The sequence below is a fragment of the Pteropus vampyrus genome, unplaced genomic scaffold (assembly GCF_000151845.1).
Source record: "Pteropus vampyrus isolate Shadow unplaced genomic scaffold, Pvam_2.0 Scaffold39, whole genome shotgun sequence".
In the NCBI taxonomy this organism is placed as follows: Eukaryota; Metazoa; Chordata; class Mammalia; order Chiroptera; family Pteropodidae; genus Pteropus; species Pteropus vampyrus.
In genome coordinates, this window is record NW_011888820.1 from 6,737,446 (window position 1) to 6,758,731 (window position 21,286).

Sequence of the window (21,286 nt, forward strand, 5' to 3'; positions counted from 1 at the left end):
TTTTTTTTTTTTTTAAGTCTAAATTAAGTAACTGCCTAAAGTCACATAGCCACCTGAGGCGGAGCCACAATTGTAATGCACAGGTATTAGAGCTGACACTGCCCGTGTGCTCTTCACGTTCTTCGGTCACGTCCGTCGCGTGTTTTCACTGGTAATACTTAAGAAAGTCTCCACTAACAACCATACCGTTAAAATTAAAATCTTTTATTTAGCAACAGAGGGGACACTGGATTTTAACTTTCAGTCAAAATGCTTTCATAGCCTGTACCTCTCCACAGGCTGCAAAATATTGTAGCTCTCCCTCCTGACACAGAGGAACTTCATAGTTAAAACATTTTTATCCCTCTTGGCAAACAGTATATTTTTCAACGGAGTTTCTCAAATTACTAATATACTCGATTATTGAAACCCTAATTTTAAGAGTTTTACAGAAAGGTGAGGCCGTATAAAGGCACTTGTGGAGAGAGAGTAGGTAGAGGAGACCCGAGTAACCGTCTTCGTGTCTGTTCCTCCCTGGATCCTCCGTGTGCTGTGAAAGGACATAAAACAGTGCTGGGTTCTCAGTTCTAAACCGGGAAACTCCCAGAGACCGTTTCTCAGCCCTTACTGTAGTAATTGTTTAATGCATTTAATCATCGTATGAAATTCACGCCTGCATTTTGTAGAGTTGAAAGAAGTTAGGAGGATGTCATATTTTCCTTAAAAAGTCCTTGTTAGTGCTCAGAATGAAGTTTCTATTGTGTTTAGTGGTGATTTCTTCTCAAGCTTTGAATAAAATCTGAGCTCTTTAAGAAGCTATAGAATTATCATGAGGATTCAGCTCAATTCATTTCAGCATGTTTTGAATTCCTCCTATGCCCTGGGCCCTATGTTAGATTTTTGGGCATAAAATATGCTCCCTCACATCAGCTGCTCAGCAAAAGCCGAAAGAGGCTGGCATTTTAGCACACGACCAATGCTGGTGCCTGGGGCCTCAGCACGGGGACACGCCAAGCTGTGGAAACGTAGGAGAGGGAGCCTGAGACATTTCCCTACTTCCTTAAAATCAGCTGATTCTTTTCATATAAAACCTCCCCTGCCACCATGTCAAAATTCAGGGACCCACGTTCTGGGAAGAACAGATTAAGGTTTCAGTTATTAAGTCCCGTTCCTTTTAAGATCATTGGCTCTCTTCTGGGTATTTGCAGGATTAAATGAGATGATGGTGGCTTCAGCACACTTCCAACGAACGGACAGGCAGAGGGGTAGAAGGGAGACTAGGCCGAGTTTTGCCACTGACTAGCTGTCTCACTTTGTCTAAGTCACCAACTTTTGGAGACCTTATTATCTTATGTATAAACTGGTCAGGTTGGAACAGATGGTCTCTGAGGTCCCTTCCAAATCTGATTTTTCTGGGCTCTAAATTTAGCCAAGGTACTAAGTGTTCTAGCAGAAGAATTGGTGACCGAGCTCTTCATGGAGGTCTGTACACTGGAGGAAGGGTGCTGCCTGTGGTTTTCCTAACAGGGTCCCTCGGTTCACTGCGGCCCTTGGTGATGGCCCAGGAACCGCCTCGGAGACAAAGGGTGAGGTTATTTGAGCTGGTCGGGTGTTCCTCACGGACTTTCTTTTAATCCTTTTTTGTAGTGGACCAGGAATCTTTCTTTTTATCTGTTTTTATACTGGAATTGCATTTCAGACTTCTTTGAGTTGAAGGGGATCCTTTGCTTAAAAAGTTATCTTTGAAAGCCTCTGCTGGTAAGAATGAAAGAAATGAATGCTTTCCTCTGCTGTCCCACTCCCTGGAAAACTACAGCACGGGAAGCTTGGCTGTCGGTCAGATGATGGCTTCTGGGCACCACAAGAGTGATGAATGCTTGCAATGTTTCCGGGCTGTCAGTTCAAACGGTTTTCCTTGAAAGTGCCCCCAGCTGTAACAGACTAATTTTCAGGGGGTAGCAATAATTCCTTTACAGCTGAGATTCCAAACTTAAATGCTTAATGAGGCCAAGCAGGTAAGTAAATTAGTGCAGTAAGAAGCATATAAGACCAATAGGGAGTGGTAGGGATTATGGAGAACTAGAAAAGCACATGGCCGATCTGAAAGGGGCCATCTTCATTTTTCTCAGCTTCAGTGGATTATTGCCAGAGATTGGCAATTATTGCCAGAGATTGGCAATAATCCACTGAAGCTGAGAAAAATGAAGATGGCCCCCCCTTTTTTTTTTCAAGAAAAATGAGAAAATAGGTAAAATATCCAAATTTTTAAAACACTGGAGGAAAACAATATTGGTCAATTAATTGTCTGAATTCAACCTGAAAGCCACTAGTTTGCAAGTCTTATTTAGAGAAACAGATTGCTCAGAGCCACAATATACACAAATTCTAATCATTCAGAAGACAGTTTTCTTGCTATTATGTTGAAATGGGCCCAAGTCAGTCTCTGACTTACATTGTTTCTATGATGATTATTATTGTTAATGTAAGTTGGCAGCATTCATAAATGACAAAGTTGCAGACAAGACAATCATGACCAGCATTTATAACTCACAACACTGGTGCATTTTTTACTCATGCTGTTCTCATTTAAAATAGATTCCTGTTCTAGGAAAATAAGATCATGGGACGAGTATTGCTTCCTAATATTCAGGACTGCAACAAAAAACACCATTTGTATGATGTTTTTAGTTAATGCTATTCATGGTTTGTAATGAGAAAGAATTTGTGTGATCATTATTTCTACCACATATGTGGGAGCCTAACAAATATTATTGGATTGAAAACTGTAAAAATCCCCTTAAAAAGATAAGAATTAGCTCTTCCCTTTACTTATCTTTCTGCTCCCAATGATACAAGATAAAAGAGAAAGTACAGACCAAAAACAATGGTTTTAAAATAGCGATAACATAATCACAAAAGATTCAGTGACTGATAATATAGGGATACATATTACAATTATTTTCCCAGGGGGAAAACACAGATACAGTTTTTAAACTTGGGCAAAATAGTCAACTTCTGTATTTTAACAACACATGCAGAACTAAACTACAAAGAAATAAATGCTTAGGTTTTCTTTTTATTTTTTCTCTTTGCTTTTTTGAAAAATAAATCAGGAAAGCACAAAGTATACAATATAAATAGTATACATGCTAATGTACAGGGTGCCAGATAAGTAAGCATTAGCACTTTGCCTTATTTGCTTCGGATTTTTTTAAAAAGAAAAATGAAGCATTTCAGATAAAGTGTGAGTTCCCATTGTTTTTTTCCATTCTCTTCTTTCCCCAGGCCAGTACTGTGAGGAAGTTATCATCAATTCTTCCAGTGTGCCTTTTCAGAATTTTACAATATGTGTAGATATATAGAGATAAATATATTGCTATTGTAAAATAGACTATTAAAAGCGTCATTTTATATATTTTGAAATGTTAACAAACAGTATCATATGCATCCATCTGCAACCTGATTTTCTCAATTAACATTATGTTTTGATATTTATATCAACTGGATCTTAATACAAACAGATCTAGTTTAAGTGTTTTATACTATTTTATTGAATAAACCACTATTTATTCTTTTGATGATTCTAATTATTTACTATGACAGACAATGCTACAGTGAATGCCCTTGAACTTGTCTCTTTAGGCACATGTATCAGAGTTTCAGTGGAGTAATTTCCTAGAAGTGGAATTGCTGAGTCATAGGATATATACATTGTCAACTTTATTTGGTATTGCCAAAATGTTCTTCAATGTGACTGTGCCATTTTGTACTCCTTTTCAGCAGTGCTGGAACTGGCTTTCTAAAACAAATATGCCAAATATACTGTCTATAGTGTTGAGGGTTTTCCACTGCAGAATTTCACCCTTTTCCCACCAAGTGTCTTGTGTGTTCTTTACATTTATTTTCCCCTATGTGTCACTTTTTTAGCTTCCTTGGAAAGAACAGAGCAAATATTAAAACTTCGATGGTTCATGTATAGTCAGGATGAAGTCTACAATTTTCAGCAAAATTATGATATATTCAAGGGTTCTTGCAGAATGAATCTTTCCCTAATCTAAATTTAACTCTCTTGACTTCATTCTCCCTATTCGAATGAATAAAATTTCTCATCTTTTTAATATTTTCATAAATCCTGAGGGAACTGTCTAAACACTTTGTGTATGATTTTAATATTTTTCTGCTTATTTTAAATCTTCTGAAAGGTAATAAAAACAAAATAACTCTTGGTTTTGGCATTAATTTGTCTTCTTAAATTCCTTAAATTTTTAGACCAATTAGATATCCAACTTAAAATTTCCATTCAGTGTCACCCAAATGTAGGTGTTAATGCAACCTTCCAAGCACAACTCCCTGAACTCGAAATCGTTGCTGCTGCTCTAGACTGAAACCTGTTGAAACATTTCCACTGTGGTTCCTGTATAGTTCAGTTACATGCATAATTTTACCTTCTTCTTCCTTCTCTTTCTCTCCCTCCTCTTCTCCCTCCCCCTCCTCTTTCCTCCTCTTCCCTTTTTAACTGAGCTCTTAAATATGAACAAAGTTGAGCTAGTGTTGGAGAGTAATGACAGGGTCCAAATTAGTACCTAGAGCCTTTCTGAGAAGTCGTCCTTAGTTCCTGTTTAGCACTCACATTGGGGTATTCTGGTTTCCCCAGGTTTATTCTCTTCTACTATAGGAATGAACAGAAGTAGGCATCGGTGCCTTCTCGCCCATTGTTTCTCTTTTATGAAACACTGAGCTTAACAGCACAGACCAGAAAGGGCCCGGGATTATCTTGAGCCAGATGCAAAGGCATACATATTTGGCCTTCCTAAATTTAACTGATAGGAGGCATGAGACCCCTTGAGGAATTCCTGCATGTATGAGTATGTGTTGTTATGACTTGATGTTTTATGACATTTATGAAGTTTTTTTATTTGGGGAAAGGAGGTTGGGTGAAATGGACGTAATCACATTTGTGTTTTGAAAGATCACTCTGGCTGCAGTGTAGAGAATAGTTTGGAGGAGGCCTGGAGAAGCTACAAGGAGATCAGTTACGAGATGAGATACTTGAGGTGAGAAAGGAGACTGATTTGGGCTAGTGTGGTAACTGGAAAGGGAGAGATGGATTCACATAAAAAGTTTAGGAAGCAAATTCAACTGGATTTGGCGGTGGTCAGGCTCTGGAGACTGGGGAAGAGACAAGATCAAGGTTAAATGAGTTTCTTCAATTCTGATTGGGTACACGATTATGGGCTCTAATTCGGTGTGTGGGATTCTCATCATAGCTTCATGTAAAATAGTTTAATATCGGTATTAACTGAAGCCAGGGAGGCTCAACCTCATGCCATGTGCTACATTGTGGGATAATTTGGGAAAAGCCTGACATATAGCTATCTGTTTTTCCTCAAGGCAAGTAGTAGTTTAATCAGGCAGACAAAAATTGTAGGATTCTTAGTCACAATACTTAGTTTAAAGAGACAATTGTTGAAATAAGAGTGTAGAAGGAAACATGTTTTATACTCATTTCCAAGACCGACTGGCTAGTGTTTGGTGTTCAAATGAGCTAACACTCAAGGTAGCACCCACTACATGTAAATGTTAGAGCATTTTTCTTGCAATTGAGGACATTGGCTAGAAGCACAAAGGAGAATTGTACATCTCACAATGCTTCTTTATTATCTTCACCAGCAGTCTTCAAGGAAGATTTCTTCATGGGGAAAGGACAGGGCAGAGGGCTAGGTCATCAACATTTTTGGTTCTATTATAGATAAATGGTGGCGTTTAAGGAATTGTTGATTTTTTCAGTGTTGCATGGGCTGTCAACAGCAGGCTCAGGGTTGGGACTTTGAACCTTCTTAAAACAAAAACAAAAACAACAACAAAATAGCTACAGTGTAATATAACCTAAATACGAAGTCTGTCATTAGCTTGCTCATGCAGCAGATGTATCCATCACATGAAATGTTTCCATTCTCTGCCATCACCCCCAAACTGGGAATTTAAAGAAGTCATTAATCTGAAATATAATGTAATCTAAGAATTTATTCGTTCTTCTCAGGAGACATTGATTATCAGCCGTGATCACTCTGGCATGCTACACAGTTATAACTTCTCAAACAATTGTCTTTATTAGACTGATGTCTATTTTTATTTGTAGGAGTTAGTGGAAAGGTTGGAGGTAGAGACAAATGAGTTCAAGAACAGTAAGAAAAACAACTGTTTTAAAATGATAATAATAAAAAGAAATTGTCATCAACAAGCCCTTTGGCCCCCCAGAATAGAAATACTGAGCTAAATTAATATAAATGATCATAGTAATTTTAGGGCCTAAATGTAACCAGTCTCACAGGGGCTCTCTGTGAGCCTTATTCTCTATGTCTGTTTGGAAAGGAGAAGAGGGAAGGCTGATTAACAGGACTAAGAGGGATGAGCATCTCAGCAGCTGCCGGGATCCTACTGCTGATTTTATTCGGAAAGGTCCGGTGGTACCATGGGCCTTCTGAGAACTGTGCCCCTTGCTCCCTGGATGCCCCTTGGACTGGGGTCGACCTTCCAGAACTGCTGTACATATGTACGCCCCTGATCTCCAGCTCCTCTAGATGCCACATCCTCTCAGGTGCCCAGGGTTGACCTGGTTTCCGAAAGTGGGAGCCGATCGCCTCTGCTGTCAGCACTGACTCCGTGGGTGCCGGGCTGGCTAGCTGTTTTGCATAAGACTTTTTGTCCCATACTTCTTACCTGGTTTGAAGCCGACTTCATTTCCTTGAATATAATCTTGAAAGAAAGTCTGTTTGAGATGACCTAAGGCAATAATTATTAAGCCAACCTCAGTTAAGACATTTAAATCCATAGGAAACAGTTATTTTTTCCCCCTTTTTGAGGGTCTCTTTTTTGATGACTCCTCTCCTCATAGTTTCAGTTCCTGACAGCTGAAGTCCTACATCTTCTGTGAGGTGAGAGCCCATTTATTTCATCCAATTCCGAGTTCTTTTTACAAGTTCTATACAGTTCCATAACTGCCTTCTGCTAGGTATCACCCAGCTTGTTGAACAGACAGTTACTGCCTCTGAATGCCTTCAGACAGTTACATGTTTGAGACTGGGGACCTTTTATGTAGATGTTCTAGCCATGTCAGTGTGGCCTCTCCTTTCAGCTTGCTTTGTTTATCCAGCAGCTCATTACTTAAGAGTAGCCTGTCATATTGGTTAAATATTCTTTGGGAAACATGGTCACTCACATCCTTGAGATACCACAAATATGTTTAATACAGGGAAGATTGGCTTGATAAGAAAAATGTGATTGACTTGCATCACCCAAAAATATTTTCTTGTTATTCCGGTTGAGTTTCCACAACATCAATAAGCGCTAGCAAACCTAAGGGCAATAAATTTCTGCAGCCGACACACAGAGACACCAAGGGAAGCAGGGAAAATGATTGCTGATGATTCGTTCTAACTACTTGACCTTCTGACCTCTTCTCTAGATATATGACCAAGATGGGACACTACAGCACTTTATTGATGGTGGGGAACCTAGTAAGTCAAGCTGGATGAGGTATATCCGATGTGCAAGGCACTGCGGAGAACAGAATCTAACAGTAGTTCAGTACAGGTAAAGTATGTCTCGATTTACCACTTACAGAGCCAAAGCCCTTGGGCTTGCATATACAAATTCAGGCTTGCTGCTAGTTTTGAAAATCTTCTGCAGGAATTATTGCAGAAACTCTGCAGATACTGGCAGAATTTTTTTTTTTTTTTTTTTTTTTTTTTAGGAGGTTTCTGAAACCTTAGCAATTGCAACAGTAATTTCATGAGAATTCAGGAATAAAGATGCTAGTGGGCCTCTTTTGGTGCACATGGTAAAATTTACTTTTACATCTTCACCTGAACTTCCGCCATGGCCTGAGTGAGCTCAGCAAACCCAGTGACTTGGGGTGTGTAAACACACACACACACACAAATGGGAGTGCAGAGGTTCAGTCCCAGATCCTTTGCTTTCCGTCACCTTCAGGCTTTCTCCCAGGGGGAACAGTTTCATTTGCACAAAGGCCTGGGAAACCAAGGACTCTCAGCCTTCCCAAGGCTGCTTTTCCAAAACTCTTAAGCTCAGCAGCAGTATCTGAGCCAGAGTAACTGCTCCTGATCCCTGGAAAGGTGCCAAAGCATTGAGCTTTGGCCCTTGGATGATTCAGAATATGTTTCAGGTGATGAGGAGGTTCCAGAAGCCCCAAGTTTCCTGAGATGTTTAGGCAAAGCCCAAAGGGTAACAAAGGCAAGGTGGAGTCGCCTCCATTTCCCAGAGCCTCCCGGGGATGCCTCTGGGGGCTGAGAAGCAAGGTGGATTCCCAGATGCCAAGCCACATCTGCTCAGTGCACCTGTTGGTCAAGCTTTTCCATTTAGTGTTGAAGAAGCTTGGAGTGGATGCGGGAGGGCAGAAACCAATCACATAGGAAAAAAGCCCTACCACTAAGCCCTCTTTTCTTTAAAATCCCTCGAAAACATGTGCCATATAAATATATGACCTCAGTTATAAACAGCCATGTTCTCTTTAGAATCAGAAGCAACTGTTTAGCTTTATTAGGCACCAAAGACACATCAAAGCAGAAGGCCCTGTGCTCGGCAACTTGGAGTCCTGCCTGTGGCTATTTATTTTCCTCCCCTCCACCCTTTTTCTAAATGAAGCCTTTAAAAATAGAAAAAAAGCTTTATTCTCCTTATAGGTTAAAGGCTGAACAAATCTGGCTTGCTCTCCGAAGGTCTCCAACTCAAAAGGAACATATTTGCGAAGCATGGGACTTTTCGCTGCCTTGGTTTCCTATGCAGTTATAGTTCATGAAATAATGGTTCAGATGCAATGGTGCACGGTGGTGTCTGGTTACACTGCTGTGTACGGGCTTTGCTCACCTTGATTGCAGCTGCATTTCTGTCATGAAGTTTTTATGAAATTCGGAGCTAGAAAATTAGTAAAGATTGTGCTTGTTCATTCAGCAAGAGAATAGTTTGGCTGGTTCTGTAACGAGCACCCAGGGAGCTCTTGAGGCAAATCCGGAATTTGGGCAAACGAGAAACCCCTAAGAGGAAGGTGGGCATGAGTAAGTCATTACCTATCTGTCAATATTAAGTGGGTTTTATAGCTCCCCTTTCATGATGGCGCTTAAACTTCGAGCTCTCTCTGCCGATCTGTTTTTGATTACTTGAGATCTTTATAAAATGAACTACAAAAACACAATTTAAAAAACTGGCATCCATCACCAGTGACCACGTCCAAGAGTAAGAAAATAGAAAAGTTGGACCCTGAAGAGCCAGCCTAATTTTTATTGTACATGAATGTCCTCTTCACAAAAAGTCAGCTGGTTTAGATTCATTCTGTTATGATTTGTAATATCTAAATGGAATTTTCTTCAAAGCGCTCTTGATTGATTGACCCTTAGTTGAACGTTTTGTTTTTATTTTGAGGCTGACAATAATGTTTGTTGGCATGTGTTCTGCTTCAACTGCGTTGGGACGCCATGAAGCTATCTTTATGAGTCATCCAACCACAATACTAAATACATGTCAGCAAAGGAAATATTATCTGAAAAGGGAAAAATCCCTTTGATGTGCTTCAACATGCAGAGATTTCTGCGAGTTTTGGAAGCTCTGCCCGCTTGTAAGGAACGGTGTACGCTTACACATTTTTTTTTCCCTTTCGGCCTACTCCGTGCCTCAGAAGACCACCCATTGCTCGAAAACAGTTCTGCTCTTTCAGCGGCAAAGTGTGTCATTTGGTTTTAGCACATTCATTTGCCGGGCGCTGTGTTTATATTAAGGGAAGCCAAACCGAGAGATGAAATGTTACAAGGGTGAAGTACAAAGTAGACTCAATTTTTCTCAAGTTAGGAGATGCCAGTGATTTATAGCTCGGCTCCAATTTTGATTTTTTTATGTAGCAGTGGAAAGAATTAATAAAATGCACAGCTCTTGGAGATGCGGAGGGAGGAAGGGGAGTGAGATCCAGGACAACTGGCTGGAGTTTTTGTCAGATATTCATAGAATGTAGGGAAAAAACATTCTGCTTAGCTAGCAGTGCCCTCATGAGACAGAATGGCAGCAAGTAAGGAAAATAACAAGATAAATGAAATTTTTGCAGCTGCAAGTAAAATATTGAGAATCTGCACTTTTTTATTGATCTTTATGATCCTATTGCCAAGAGCCACTTTGTGGTGACAAAATATGTTGACAAGTGCATATCTCACTGCCATGAAAAATGTGGTGAAGGATTCGCTTTCTGTCTGCAGTGTTGTACAAGGAACAAATTGCCCTGCTATAGCCAATTCCTTACAGAAAGGCTAAATTTAAGGCCCACCAACCCTAAACACTTTTATCTTGAACTTGAGTCTAATATTTGTAGCAATTCTTCATTGAGAAAACCAGTCGCGGTCTCATTTTTTTTAATCTGTAGATTTTTTTTTTTTTTTTACAGCACCAAAGCTGTTATAAAAAAATGTTTATTTCTTGATACCTTCACTCTATCTTTTCAGAGTGTAATCTTTCAGCCAGAGTAAAGTGCTCTTCTTGTATTTATTGAATCGCCATCCATTTCATGTAAGAGGGTTTTTCTCTTCTCCAGTATCAAACCTTAGAAGGAAGGCAATGAGGAAGATTTTTATTTCTCTCAATCCTTATATTACAAAGCTGTTTAATTTTATTATAAATTCGAGAACTCCCAATGCCAAGTTGCAAGAATACACATAATGCTTTTCCTTCAAATAAGGAATCAATAGTGTTAATTTATATACGAGGTTGAGGCACCAGTGTCTGCCATTTGCCAAGAGAGAAAGTTTTCTCATCAATGTGAGATGGAATTTTTTTTTTTTTTAAATGAACTCTTCCTTTCTGCTGTCTCCTGGGCCAAATATCTGTCACTTCAGCCAAGACGCTGTATGGAGGGACACTGTATAAATAAACTATGAACTATTTATCATACTGGGTTACAGGCTCTAATTGGTTGCCGGGAACAATAAGGTGGGTGCAGATTTTATTACAAACAGAAACTGTTTAAGTGGAGTTGGGCAGAACATTTTTGGGGCAATAAAAATGTGGATGGGGGCACATGAGTCCTACCTATTACTAAGCCGGGTTTTCTTTTGTTTTGAATAGGTCGAATATATTCTACCGAGCCTGTATAGATATTCCCAGGGGTACCGAGCTTCTGGTGTGGTACAATGACAGCTATACGTCTTTCTTTGGGATCCCTTTACAATGCATTGCCCAGGATGAAAACTGTAAGAATTTATTTTAGCTCTGAATTCACATCTCAAAATATGATTTTAAGGCTAACTTTTTAAGAGTATTGCTTGAAACTCCTGAAATGCAGTTCATTCTAATAAGTCATGCACGTGTGCACAAGTCTGTTCCATCATTTTCCTTTCCCTGTCTGTCCTTTGCTTTTTCACAGGGCATCTTGACTTGTACAGGCCTATCCTTCTTAGCCTGCTTACAATCTCGAAACCTTTGTCAGAGTTTTAAAGAATTGCTGGCAGAAATGTAAGGCAGCGTACATTTACTGAGTGCCTACTGTGTGTCTGGTTCTATGCTTGCCATTTTACAGGGTTAGAAGGGCGTCAGAGCTACAGCTTCTGCTCTAAAGGGATGTGCAGTCTTGCTGGAGTCACACTGCACGTGAAGATGAAGTAATGAGAAAACAATGCCCTCTAGTCAGGAGTAGTACCCCTCTGTAGGTAGGGTGTGCTTCCTCCTATGTAGTCGTTATAGTGAGAAATGGTAGTAAAAATTGTAGCCATATGACTGAGGAATTTGTATCTCTAAATTTCTTAGCCTATATGAACCGTGTAATTTTCTTCTATCTTTTTTACTTTGGCAATCATTATTTTAAAAAGATAATCTAACAGCTAGACAGATGAAAACTTACAGCAATTTTCATTTAAACTTCATACATACATTTTATCAATTCTTTAGAAAATGTTTTAAGGTGATTTCCAGTATTTGGAACAGAATTAGATAATTCTGATGTGCTTCAGTAAGAAACACTGGTTTCAATGTTGCTATTTTTTTTTTTTTTTTGGTCACAAAATAGATTAATCTATGAACTGATAATTTGGGGTTATGTAACAGAAAAAGAAGCAGAGAGAAAAGATTTATTTAAGAAACTTTATCTTGAAAAAAATGTGTTATATTACTTTATCCTTCTCCACTTATTTTCTCTCTCTTACACACACAAACTCTAATAGAAAATGTTCATATTACTACTGCTCAAAATGCTGATGATCAGATATTTCTTTTGCATGTTTTCTTTATTTTCTTTGTAAAAATACAGAATCCTCAAAAAGCATATTACTATCTCCTTTCTTTTTCTACTTTACTCTAAACCCAAACCAATCTCAAATTAGAACACGAATCTTTGGACATATAGTACATTCCTTTGACTTCCCAAGTTTCCATTGGAAAGTTTCTTTCATGCAGTGATACTCCTGTTCGAGGGAAGGTCTGTTTTCATAGGAGAAAATCTCAGTGTTGGACATGTGCGTGTGGTTAGTGCGAGAAGCAGATATGGGCATGGCGGCCAGTATGCTTTGTCTTCCCAAAATGGCTCCACAACCCAACTTTCCTTAAACTAGGTCAACAGACAGAAAAGCACTAGTATCAGCCACCCTGCCCCCCGTCCTGACCCCGATCTGCTGAAATGGGCCCGTCTGTACTTTAGAACCTTGACTTGACCTTACCTTCTGAAGTATGACATTTGATCCAGAATGACTCCAGAAGTCCTTTAATATAACCTGCTACAACCCCTGAAGTTGTTATTGTGGTGTGTTTGTGAATAAATATAGCAAAGCCTAGAGTTCTGAAGTGCGTAGCACATAGTACAAACAGTCTTTTGTTTGCTCATTTATTCATTCATTGCTAGGATATTTATTGAACACCTACTGTGGGCCAGTGTCTTTGCTAGGTGCTGCAAATACAGCAGAGAACAAAACAGACAAGAATTCCTACCCTCATGGAGCTCACATTCTATGGAGGGAGAAAGATGATCAACAAATAGATGAGTAAATAAATAATTGGTTAGGTGATGTTGTATTGTAGAGATAACAGAGACGGGGTAAGGCATGCCAGGAGTCGGACAGTTGCAGTTTGAAAGAGTGACCAGGGTAGGTCCTATTGGAAATGCGACCTTCGAGATAAGACTTCAGGAGGTGAACGAACAAGCCATGTGTTATTTGGGAATGTTCCAGGCAGCCGGATTAGCAGTGCAAAGGCCTCAAGATGGGAATGTTCCTGGCTTGTTGGAAGAGCATCACAGAGGTTGGCATAGGTGTTTGGGAGTGAGTGGGGTGGGGAAAAGTTAACTTAGATATGGGGAAAATGGTGGTCAGGAATCTTGTAGGGCCCAGGAGGCTGCTGTCAGGACCTTGGCTTTTACTCTGTGGGGGCTGGGTGGAGGGGACTATTGCAGAGTTTGAGCAGAAGGTCATATGATTTGACTGAAGTTGTGATAATATTACTTTGGCTACTGAGCGGAAACTAGACAGTAAGGGTGAGGGCAGAGCAGAGAATCCAGGCAGAGGCTCTTGCAGGAATCCAGGGGAGAGAGATGGTATTTTGGATCAGTGTGAAAGTGGTGGAGGTGGTGAGAGTGTTTGGATTTGGATATATATCGAAAGTAAAGCCAACAGCATTTGCTGACATCCTGGATGCTGAGTGAGAGAGAAAGTCAAGGATAACTCCAAGGTTTTAGTCTGAGCAACTGGAAGGGCAGAATGGTCATTTACTGAGTTATGAGTCACAAGTGGAAACTGCCATGGAATGATGACTTAGGGGACACGATTTTTTACCCTTGACGTGAATCTTTGTGGTGGAAGTCACACACCTACAACATTGCTTCCACCTCATGGTGATGTTGTGTGATGAAAGGGATATAGGTGTTGGGCTGGAGGATTTTGGGGTGTTATTCACAGCCACCCGAGAATGGTTGTCTAAGAAAATACCATCTGGTCTTCAAGTTCAATGCCATAGTGCCATCAAAAAATGTACTTTCTGGAAACGCCATATGCTTTGCTTTTCAGTCCTTAACTTCTTCTAGAGTCCAACCTGGGTGAAGCATTCTTGAGGTTGCTGATTAGAATATTGAATAAATTCTACCAGGGCATATATTATATCATTTAGCACCTGAAATCCTTGAAAGAAAATTCACAAAGCCACAGCAGCTTGCAGTATTGTGAATTCAGTGGGTAAACTAAGGAGCTTTTTGTGGTTGAGTTCAGAGCTTTGCGTGAGGGTGGAGGGAACTTTAAAAGGAATTAAGTCTTTGATTGAAATGCTCAACAGTGACAATCCCTCTTCCCCCTACGCATATTATAGTAATTTTATTTCAGTTTCTGCCCCAACGTCATATATATGTCATGTGATTGGCCACCCAAGAAACCAGCAGAAAGCTTCATCAGATAATGTGAGGGAGATACATGACCTTGACTCTAAGATGGATTCTCATTCCATATGATTCACTGAGTCCTGGGAATTCTTATTACGAGGGTTCCTTATTCTGTACCGAGAAATACTCCGTGTGATTTAAAAGCACAGATGTGTGAAAGGGCATGAGCAGATAATTTCATAGAGAGCCTTCCACAGTCTTGAATAATTTCAGTCATCTCAACTGTATTACCAATTCTAAGACAATTTTTATCTTTTTGAGCTAGCCACAAAATAAATTAGATACCTTAAAAAAAGCTTCTTGAGATCAAAGACTTACTTGATAAAATGTCTCCGCAGAGCCTACTTATAGTGCTATGCACATAGTAAACAATTAATAAATGCTCACTGGATAAATATTGAGAATTTTATTGCCATTATTGGCAATAAAAATATTCATTTTGTATTGCCATTATCGGCAATAAAATATTTATATAATGGGATTAAATATTACAACCAGATTTCTTTTCGTTAATGAAATTGATACATGGCCCAAGACATTCAAGGGAAATATGATTTTGCTTAGTGAATAATACTTATTAAGCACTTTCATTTATAAAAATATCATTTTCTTCCCATGGTTCTTTCGACATCAAAAGTACACATTTCCCATTGAGCATGTGTGGTGGGTTCAGGCTCCTGTAACTGCCTGTCTCTAGCAGCAGCCGCGAGGCCGTGGGGCACACTCGCTGCCCGGACAAGGCATTGAAAGCCACCTCGCCTCAAAGAGAAGGCAGCGTTTCACACAGGCCTTTGGGTTCTGGAAGCAATTCCTATGTTATTTTCTTTTAAAAAGCCATAGTTATAAATGTAATAGAGCTCCAAAGAGAGAGCCACTCCATCTACTGTGGGCCTTTCAGAAGAGCCTGAAGGGACGCCTGTGTCGACAGATTGCATCCGCAAGAAGGAATGAGGTTCCCCAAAGCTTCCAGTGGGGGCTCAGCTCCCGCAGAGTGTAAAGACCACGGTGTATTCATATTCATTTCAGAGGAAATTAAAAAAAAACCTGGGAATAAATGTTAAACAAGTCTTCCTGCTGCTTTTTCTGTCTTGGCATATGAAGCTGAGGTAGCAGAATGTGAAACTTGATGACAACACAGGAGTCGCTGCACTGGAGTAAACTCTGCCTCCATGAGGCCTGCCTTTTTCTTTTGAGTTTAAAGAGCAGAAAAATAAAAAGGAGCACCTCTGTTTGGTGCTTCTCACCCCCACTATCCCATCAATAATGAAAAAACGAAGTAAAGAAAACCCTGCTCAAGCCTCATATCCATGAACATTAAGGAGATTATGGTATAGTTCAATCCAACAAGAAAATCTGTGTGCAAGGCCCTATGGGAAGCGTTGTGTTGGGGTACAAACGTGCGGGCCCTGTCCTCAAGGATCTCAGTCTAAAAGAATGCACATAAGCCCACAACTACAATGCAAAACACGATGCAGGTGTCACATGGGATGGCCAGAGCAGTGAGCCTGAGCTAGGAGGGGCGTGAAGCTGAGGATTGATGCAGCTAGAAGGAGTCAAGGTTCCATGCCCCCTCTAGAGAGTGGAAATCTGGGATTGGACTCCTTACATAAAACCAGGAACCCTGAATGAAGACTATAAAAATGCTACCCTCAAGCCACAAGCCAAGGAACTGTCCTTCTTGAGCCATTGAGTAAAATCAGAATGTCACACTCTACGAACCAGCCTCCCCTATGGGATAGTGTGGGCTTGATTTTGTACTACCTGCCAGATATGGAAACCCTGGGCCGAGAAGCTAAAATAAAAATCAGTCCAGAAGTGGAGGAATCTGTAGGGTCCTAGAAGCAGCAGAGGAGAAGTCACCCCATAAGGATGCCTCTGTGTCTGCACAGGACTCCCAACGGAAGGTAGCGCTCGCTGAAAATGTGTTCCGACTGAGAAATGACTAGACCCAGGGAAACCTGCTATCGTGAGAGATTTGACCTCTTGGGTGCTCGAGGATGTTGCGATCTGCTACCTAGATCTTAACCTGGGCACAGGACTGAGGCACTTGTTCCCCCAGGTCACGGGAGTGTAGGGGTTGACAGCTCTCAGGTGTGTTTGTCTCCAGGAATTACCTTTAGCCTGAGAGCCCTCTACCCTTGGTCATGCTCTCTCCCCATGACGTCCATTTCTCATGGAGGTCAATGTGAGGGACATTAAAGACTGGTGCTCTTGTCCCAAAGCAGGATAACTCTGAAAGACCTTTCCAGCTCCAGAGCTATTAGTCTCCTTTCTCAGTACGATTCTCTTGCCTCGCTCCCCAGCAGGCGTTGATTCAGGAGCATGCCCCAGGAAGCCCACACACAAAACTCCACATCTCCACTTCAGAGTCTGTTTCCCAGGGGACCTGACTTAAGACAGGCACTCCCAGATTTATATTTCCAATCCAGACCTCTCCATGAGCCCTACACTACTATGCAACTGTCTACTCCACATCTTCACATGTATGTCTCACATCTCAAACTCAGCATGTAAAGCTGAAACCATTCTACTCACTGCCATAAACTGCCTCTCCCCCAGTTCAGTAACTCTCACTCCTGATCATCCAGTTGCTCTTTCTAGAAACCTGGACACCTTGCCCTTCTATCCAATCAGTTATCGAGTCCTGTTGATCGCATATTCTTAAGCGCATTTCTTTTCAGTTCTGCTGCCACCACCCTGGTCAGTGTCACCATCAGCTTTGGTCTGGAGCACTATATAGCCAGCCTCCTGCATGTCACTTTTTCCATCTTTTAGTATCACAGTAGCCACAGCAAAATTTCATTGATTTTCTTATTATTCACTGTTTTGTTAATAGGTAGTTCAGTTCCATAGATAAAATCCAGAAAGGGCTGTGGATGTACATAATTCTCCTTCCAAGAGGCAATCAGCTGACGGATTCTTGAGTGTTCTTCCAGGCACATTTTTTTGCTCATTCATGCATTCAAGCATATTCTCCTGCTCCTTCTCTGGTTCTCGCTCTGTCACCCCCGCCTTTTACACAAAGAATAGCGTACCATACACGTTGTGCACCTCGCTTTTTCACTTAACGATATAGAGTGATGGGGCATTTAAAGCATAAATCTGATCACCTCATACCCTAGCTCTAAACTCTGTTTTGGTTTGCCATTTCTCTCATAATAAATTTCTAGTTCTTTAATATGGTAGCCTTTGGGCCACAAATAGTCTTCAGAAATACATCGTATGGCTCACATATGTTTTACAAAATTAGAATTCACACGTGATAAGACTGGCCGTGCCCTATTCAGTTTGCTGCAGATGCCACCGTTTTCTGTTATATTTACCTGCCTTCCATCACTTATTTCTTTTACTTGCCCAGCTCCCACAGGCACTGGCACTTGTGCTGCCTTCTCTAACAACCTCAGCGGCAGCCCCTCCTCCCCTTCTTTCTCTGGCCGCATAGGCTTTCTTTCAGTTTCTTCGGTGCCCTGAGTTCCCTTTCACCTCAGCATGACATACAGACTCTGTGGCAAAGCTGCCAATGTTTCACTTCTTTGCGTTGCCTTTTTCTCTTTTCTCACCTGTCTGATCTGTGCACCCTTCCGGACTCACATTCAAGGTCACTGCTCAGGGAAGCCATCCCTCACATCCCGAGTTATCTATCCTGGAGATATGTTTTCCCGGCACCCCTTTGCTCTCTTTCGTTGCACTTATCACACTTGTAGCGATTGTATTGTCGATTCTAAAATTCATGTATTTCTCACATTTTCATCCTTTTGAACCTGGCAGATGTCTTACAATTAATGGTACAACTTGCAATTAATGGAATTTTAGATTCGATGAAACCGAGTAAACATGTATTTGTAGAAAACATGTGTTCACTGTCTGTCTCTCTCGCTGGAGTTTAAGTGGCATGAGGGTGGGGTTCTCATTTCCCCTATACCTGTAGCACCTCACACAGTGTCAGGCATGTAATAGACACTCATAAGTACTTGTGGGCTGATTGAATGGACAAGAGGGGAAAGTAGGACTTTGTTTTATGGAACCCGAATTTGCTTCTCTCAGGCAAATTTTTTAGGATTTGATGAGTTCATGCTCTTCTTTGACTATATCCTTTAGGGCGTTGAGAGTTTGCCCTCTTCTTCTTAATCTTTGTCTTATAGACCGAAGAGATTTTACCAGCTCAGTATGTCATGTAGAAACCACTTCATCTTTTTGGTCATTTTAGTCAGTCATCTTTGGGCCTTTTGCAGTTGTCTGTACTGATTTGAGCTGGGAAGAAATAGTGTTTTCTGATTCATTTCCTGTCCTCTTTCTGATAGTTCTCTTTCTTTTGTTTATACTTTTGATTTTTGTAGCCAATGAGGCTGGTATTTGGGAAGAACAATATTCTGTATCCTTTATGTACTGCTTTAAAAAGATTATACTTTGTAAATCTCTAGGGTCCTGTGGAAATGTGCAATCACTGCCAGACAGTTTAGAGATCAAATATGGTTGCTTTTGTGAAAATTACTCATTCTTGTTCTTACTTTTTCTTCTATATTATATGTTCATTTTATTCAGTAGAATTGGATTTATTCCCAAGTAGAATAAAGGGCGATGTCAAAAGTAGAATATAGAGTGCAGGTGTTGCTGCCTATATCTCAAAAACATATTACATTTGTTTAGGGATGCCCTGCAGTAGAAAATAATAAGACAGAATAATTTGTTTCAACTATATCCACTCTTATTGCCTAAATGATATTATTACCATTAAATCAAATCCACTAGATCCCAGATTATTGTACAATTATTAAACTTTTATATAAAATTTTCTTTATTACCATTTTGACATTGATCATTAAACTTAACAAAAATTCATTGGCCCACAAGTTCTTTAGTTTAATATAAAGGTTATGTGACCTTAACGATTTTTGAAAATTAATTTGTTAGGTTACTTTCCAGCAGCATAAGTGAGAAGTCAGAATTTATCATCTATACTTAGAGGGGTATTTGTATCATTTCTCCCCAACGGTGTCATTTCCCTCCTTCCAACAGTGAAGCCTCTGACCGGTTTTCCTGCTCTCGTGCACGTTGATGACATCTTCGTTCCAGTCTTCACACTGTGCCTTCTTCCTGTTTGTCTGGCATTTCCCAGCCTGCGAGAGCTTAGTGTTGTGGGTTTCCCTGTGCTTTGTCTCTTCCACATTAGTTATAAACGGACCAAATATGATAGATTCTACCCTGATCTCTGATGATGCTGCTGTTTTTATTTTTTATTTAAAAAGTGCCAAAACAAGACAAAATATTCCTCCTTACCTTTCAATACCTATTTAAAAAAAAGTCTGTGTGCAATCAAAAACTTTTTTGAAATTCTCAAATATATGGACAAATTTCATATTAATTATACACTTTTGCCCCAGAAGTTGAAATTATACATATGTATTTATACATAAAATATACATAGGTACATCAACATGTATCTGTGCGTATGGGCGTATATAAAATTTATATGTATATATGACATATGTGTTCATGCATGTGACAAAAACACTGTACTAGCTGTAAAATGCTCTTTTTATTTTTGAAACACAGCTGGTGAGCAGAGATAATGTAGGAGCATGGTCAGAAAAAAATGCTCTGGGAGTCAGAAAGCGAAAGCTTCTAACTCACTTGTGTCCTTAACTGAATGTGTGACCCTGGGCAAGTTATTGGACCTTCCTGGGCTTGAGCTGTTTTTATTTGTAATAAGAGAGGATGGGATTAGATCACTGATTCTCAACCATGATTGTGCATTAGAAGCACTTGGGTCACATGCCCAGACTCTACCAAGTGATTCTGACTTAATTTTTAAACAATTTCCCCTGTGAGTCTCAGGGACGTCAGAGTCAAGCACCGCCAGCAGGAAAACTCTAGGCTCTCTCCGGGGCTGCGAGTTTCTTGCTTTATTTTTCCCCTCCCAGCGCGGGATGGGTCGTGATGACAGAGCCATGTAGACTGAGTTATTCCTTTTGTTGGATTTGTCTAACACATGTGATTATACAGAATGCTGAGAGCTGAAGAGTCCTCGGTGGCAGCACACCAGCCCCTCCAAGCCCCCACACGTGGCGTCTGCCTATCCCCGTAAGCACAGAGCCCCCTTGCAGTTCTAGTCTTCTCCTATTCTCTCTTTAGAGTTGAGCATGCTTGAATTTTTGTGCTATGTAGGAATCCCAGCGGTGCTGGGAGCAGGAAAGGAGGAGAACACTCAGTTCATGTGTTTCCTTCCATGTGGCCTTGAACTAGCAGCCAATAGCTGTCGTTTACTTCCCATCGCCAATTTTTTTGCCAGTAAACCTTTTCAGATTTTTTGGTCTGTAATTTCTCTTGAGCATCTTTTAACCTTAAATCTCTTTGACCCCTAAAATAACCAGTAAATGCATTTACTGACACAGTAGTTACTTAAAAAAAAAGAATAGTTTTTAAGCATATTAAGTTCTAATCACCTCTGAACTTGTAGGTTGACCAGTGAATACATGATATACATTATTAACACAATAACAACTTAAAAAACAAGAAAAAAAAATTTCAAGTATATTAGGTTTTCTTCCTCAAAGGTTCTTCCCCACTCCCGCTGCCACCACCCCAGTGTAGGTCCACCTCCCTCCATTCATGTCTCTTCTTCCATAATAAGAATCAGATATTGTTGATAGTAGGCGCTGTGATGAGTACTTTCATTATCTCATTTAAACCTCATAAAAGATAGTTTAAAGAGGAGGAAACCAGGGCTCATCGAGCTCAACATCTATGAGTGGTAACCATGGCACATACTAAATGTTATCTATGCCTTATCTCACTCAGTCCTTCGGTGACCATTTTACATTTTACCAAGGACTAAATGTGGATTTTGATATTTCATACTTCCCCACAGTCACAAGGCCACGCTGCTGTTAAATAGCGGAG

General features: G+C 40.3%; 1 protein-coding gene across 1 annotated transcript in view; it reads left to right on the forward strand.

The window, feature by feature from the left end:
* The window catches only part of PRDM6 (PR/SET domain 6), a 99,238-nt gene that overhangs the window by 57,403 nt on the left and 20,549 nt on the right, over positions 1 to 21,286 (forward strand). Inside the window, exons 3-4 of the mRNA XM_011358302.2 lie at positions 7,445 to 7,572; positions 11,101 to 11,225. Coding sequence (XP_011356604.1) covers positions 7,445 to 7,572; positions 11,101 to 11,225 — 253 coding nt within the window. The remainder of the gene's footprint in view (positions 1 to 7,444; positions 7,573 to 11,100; positions 11,226 to 21,286) is intronic.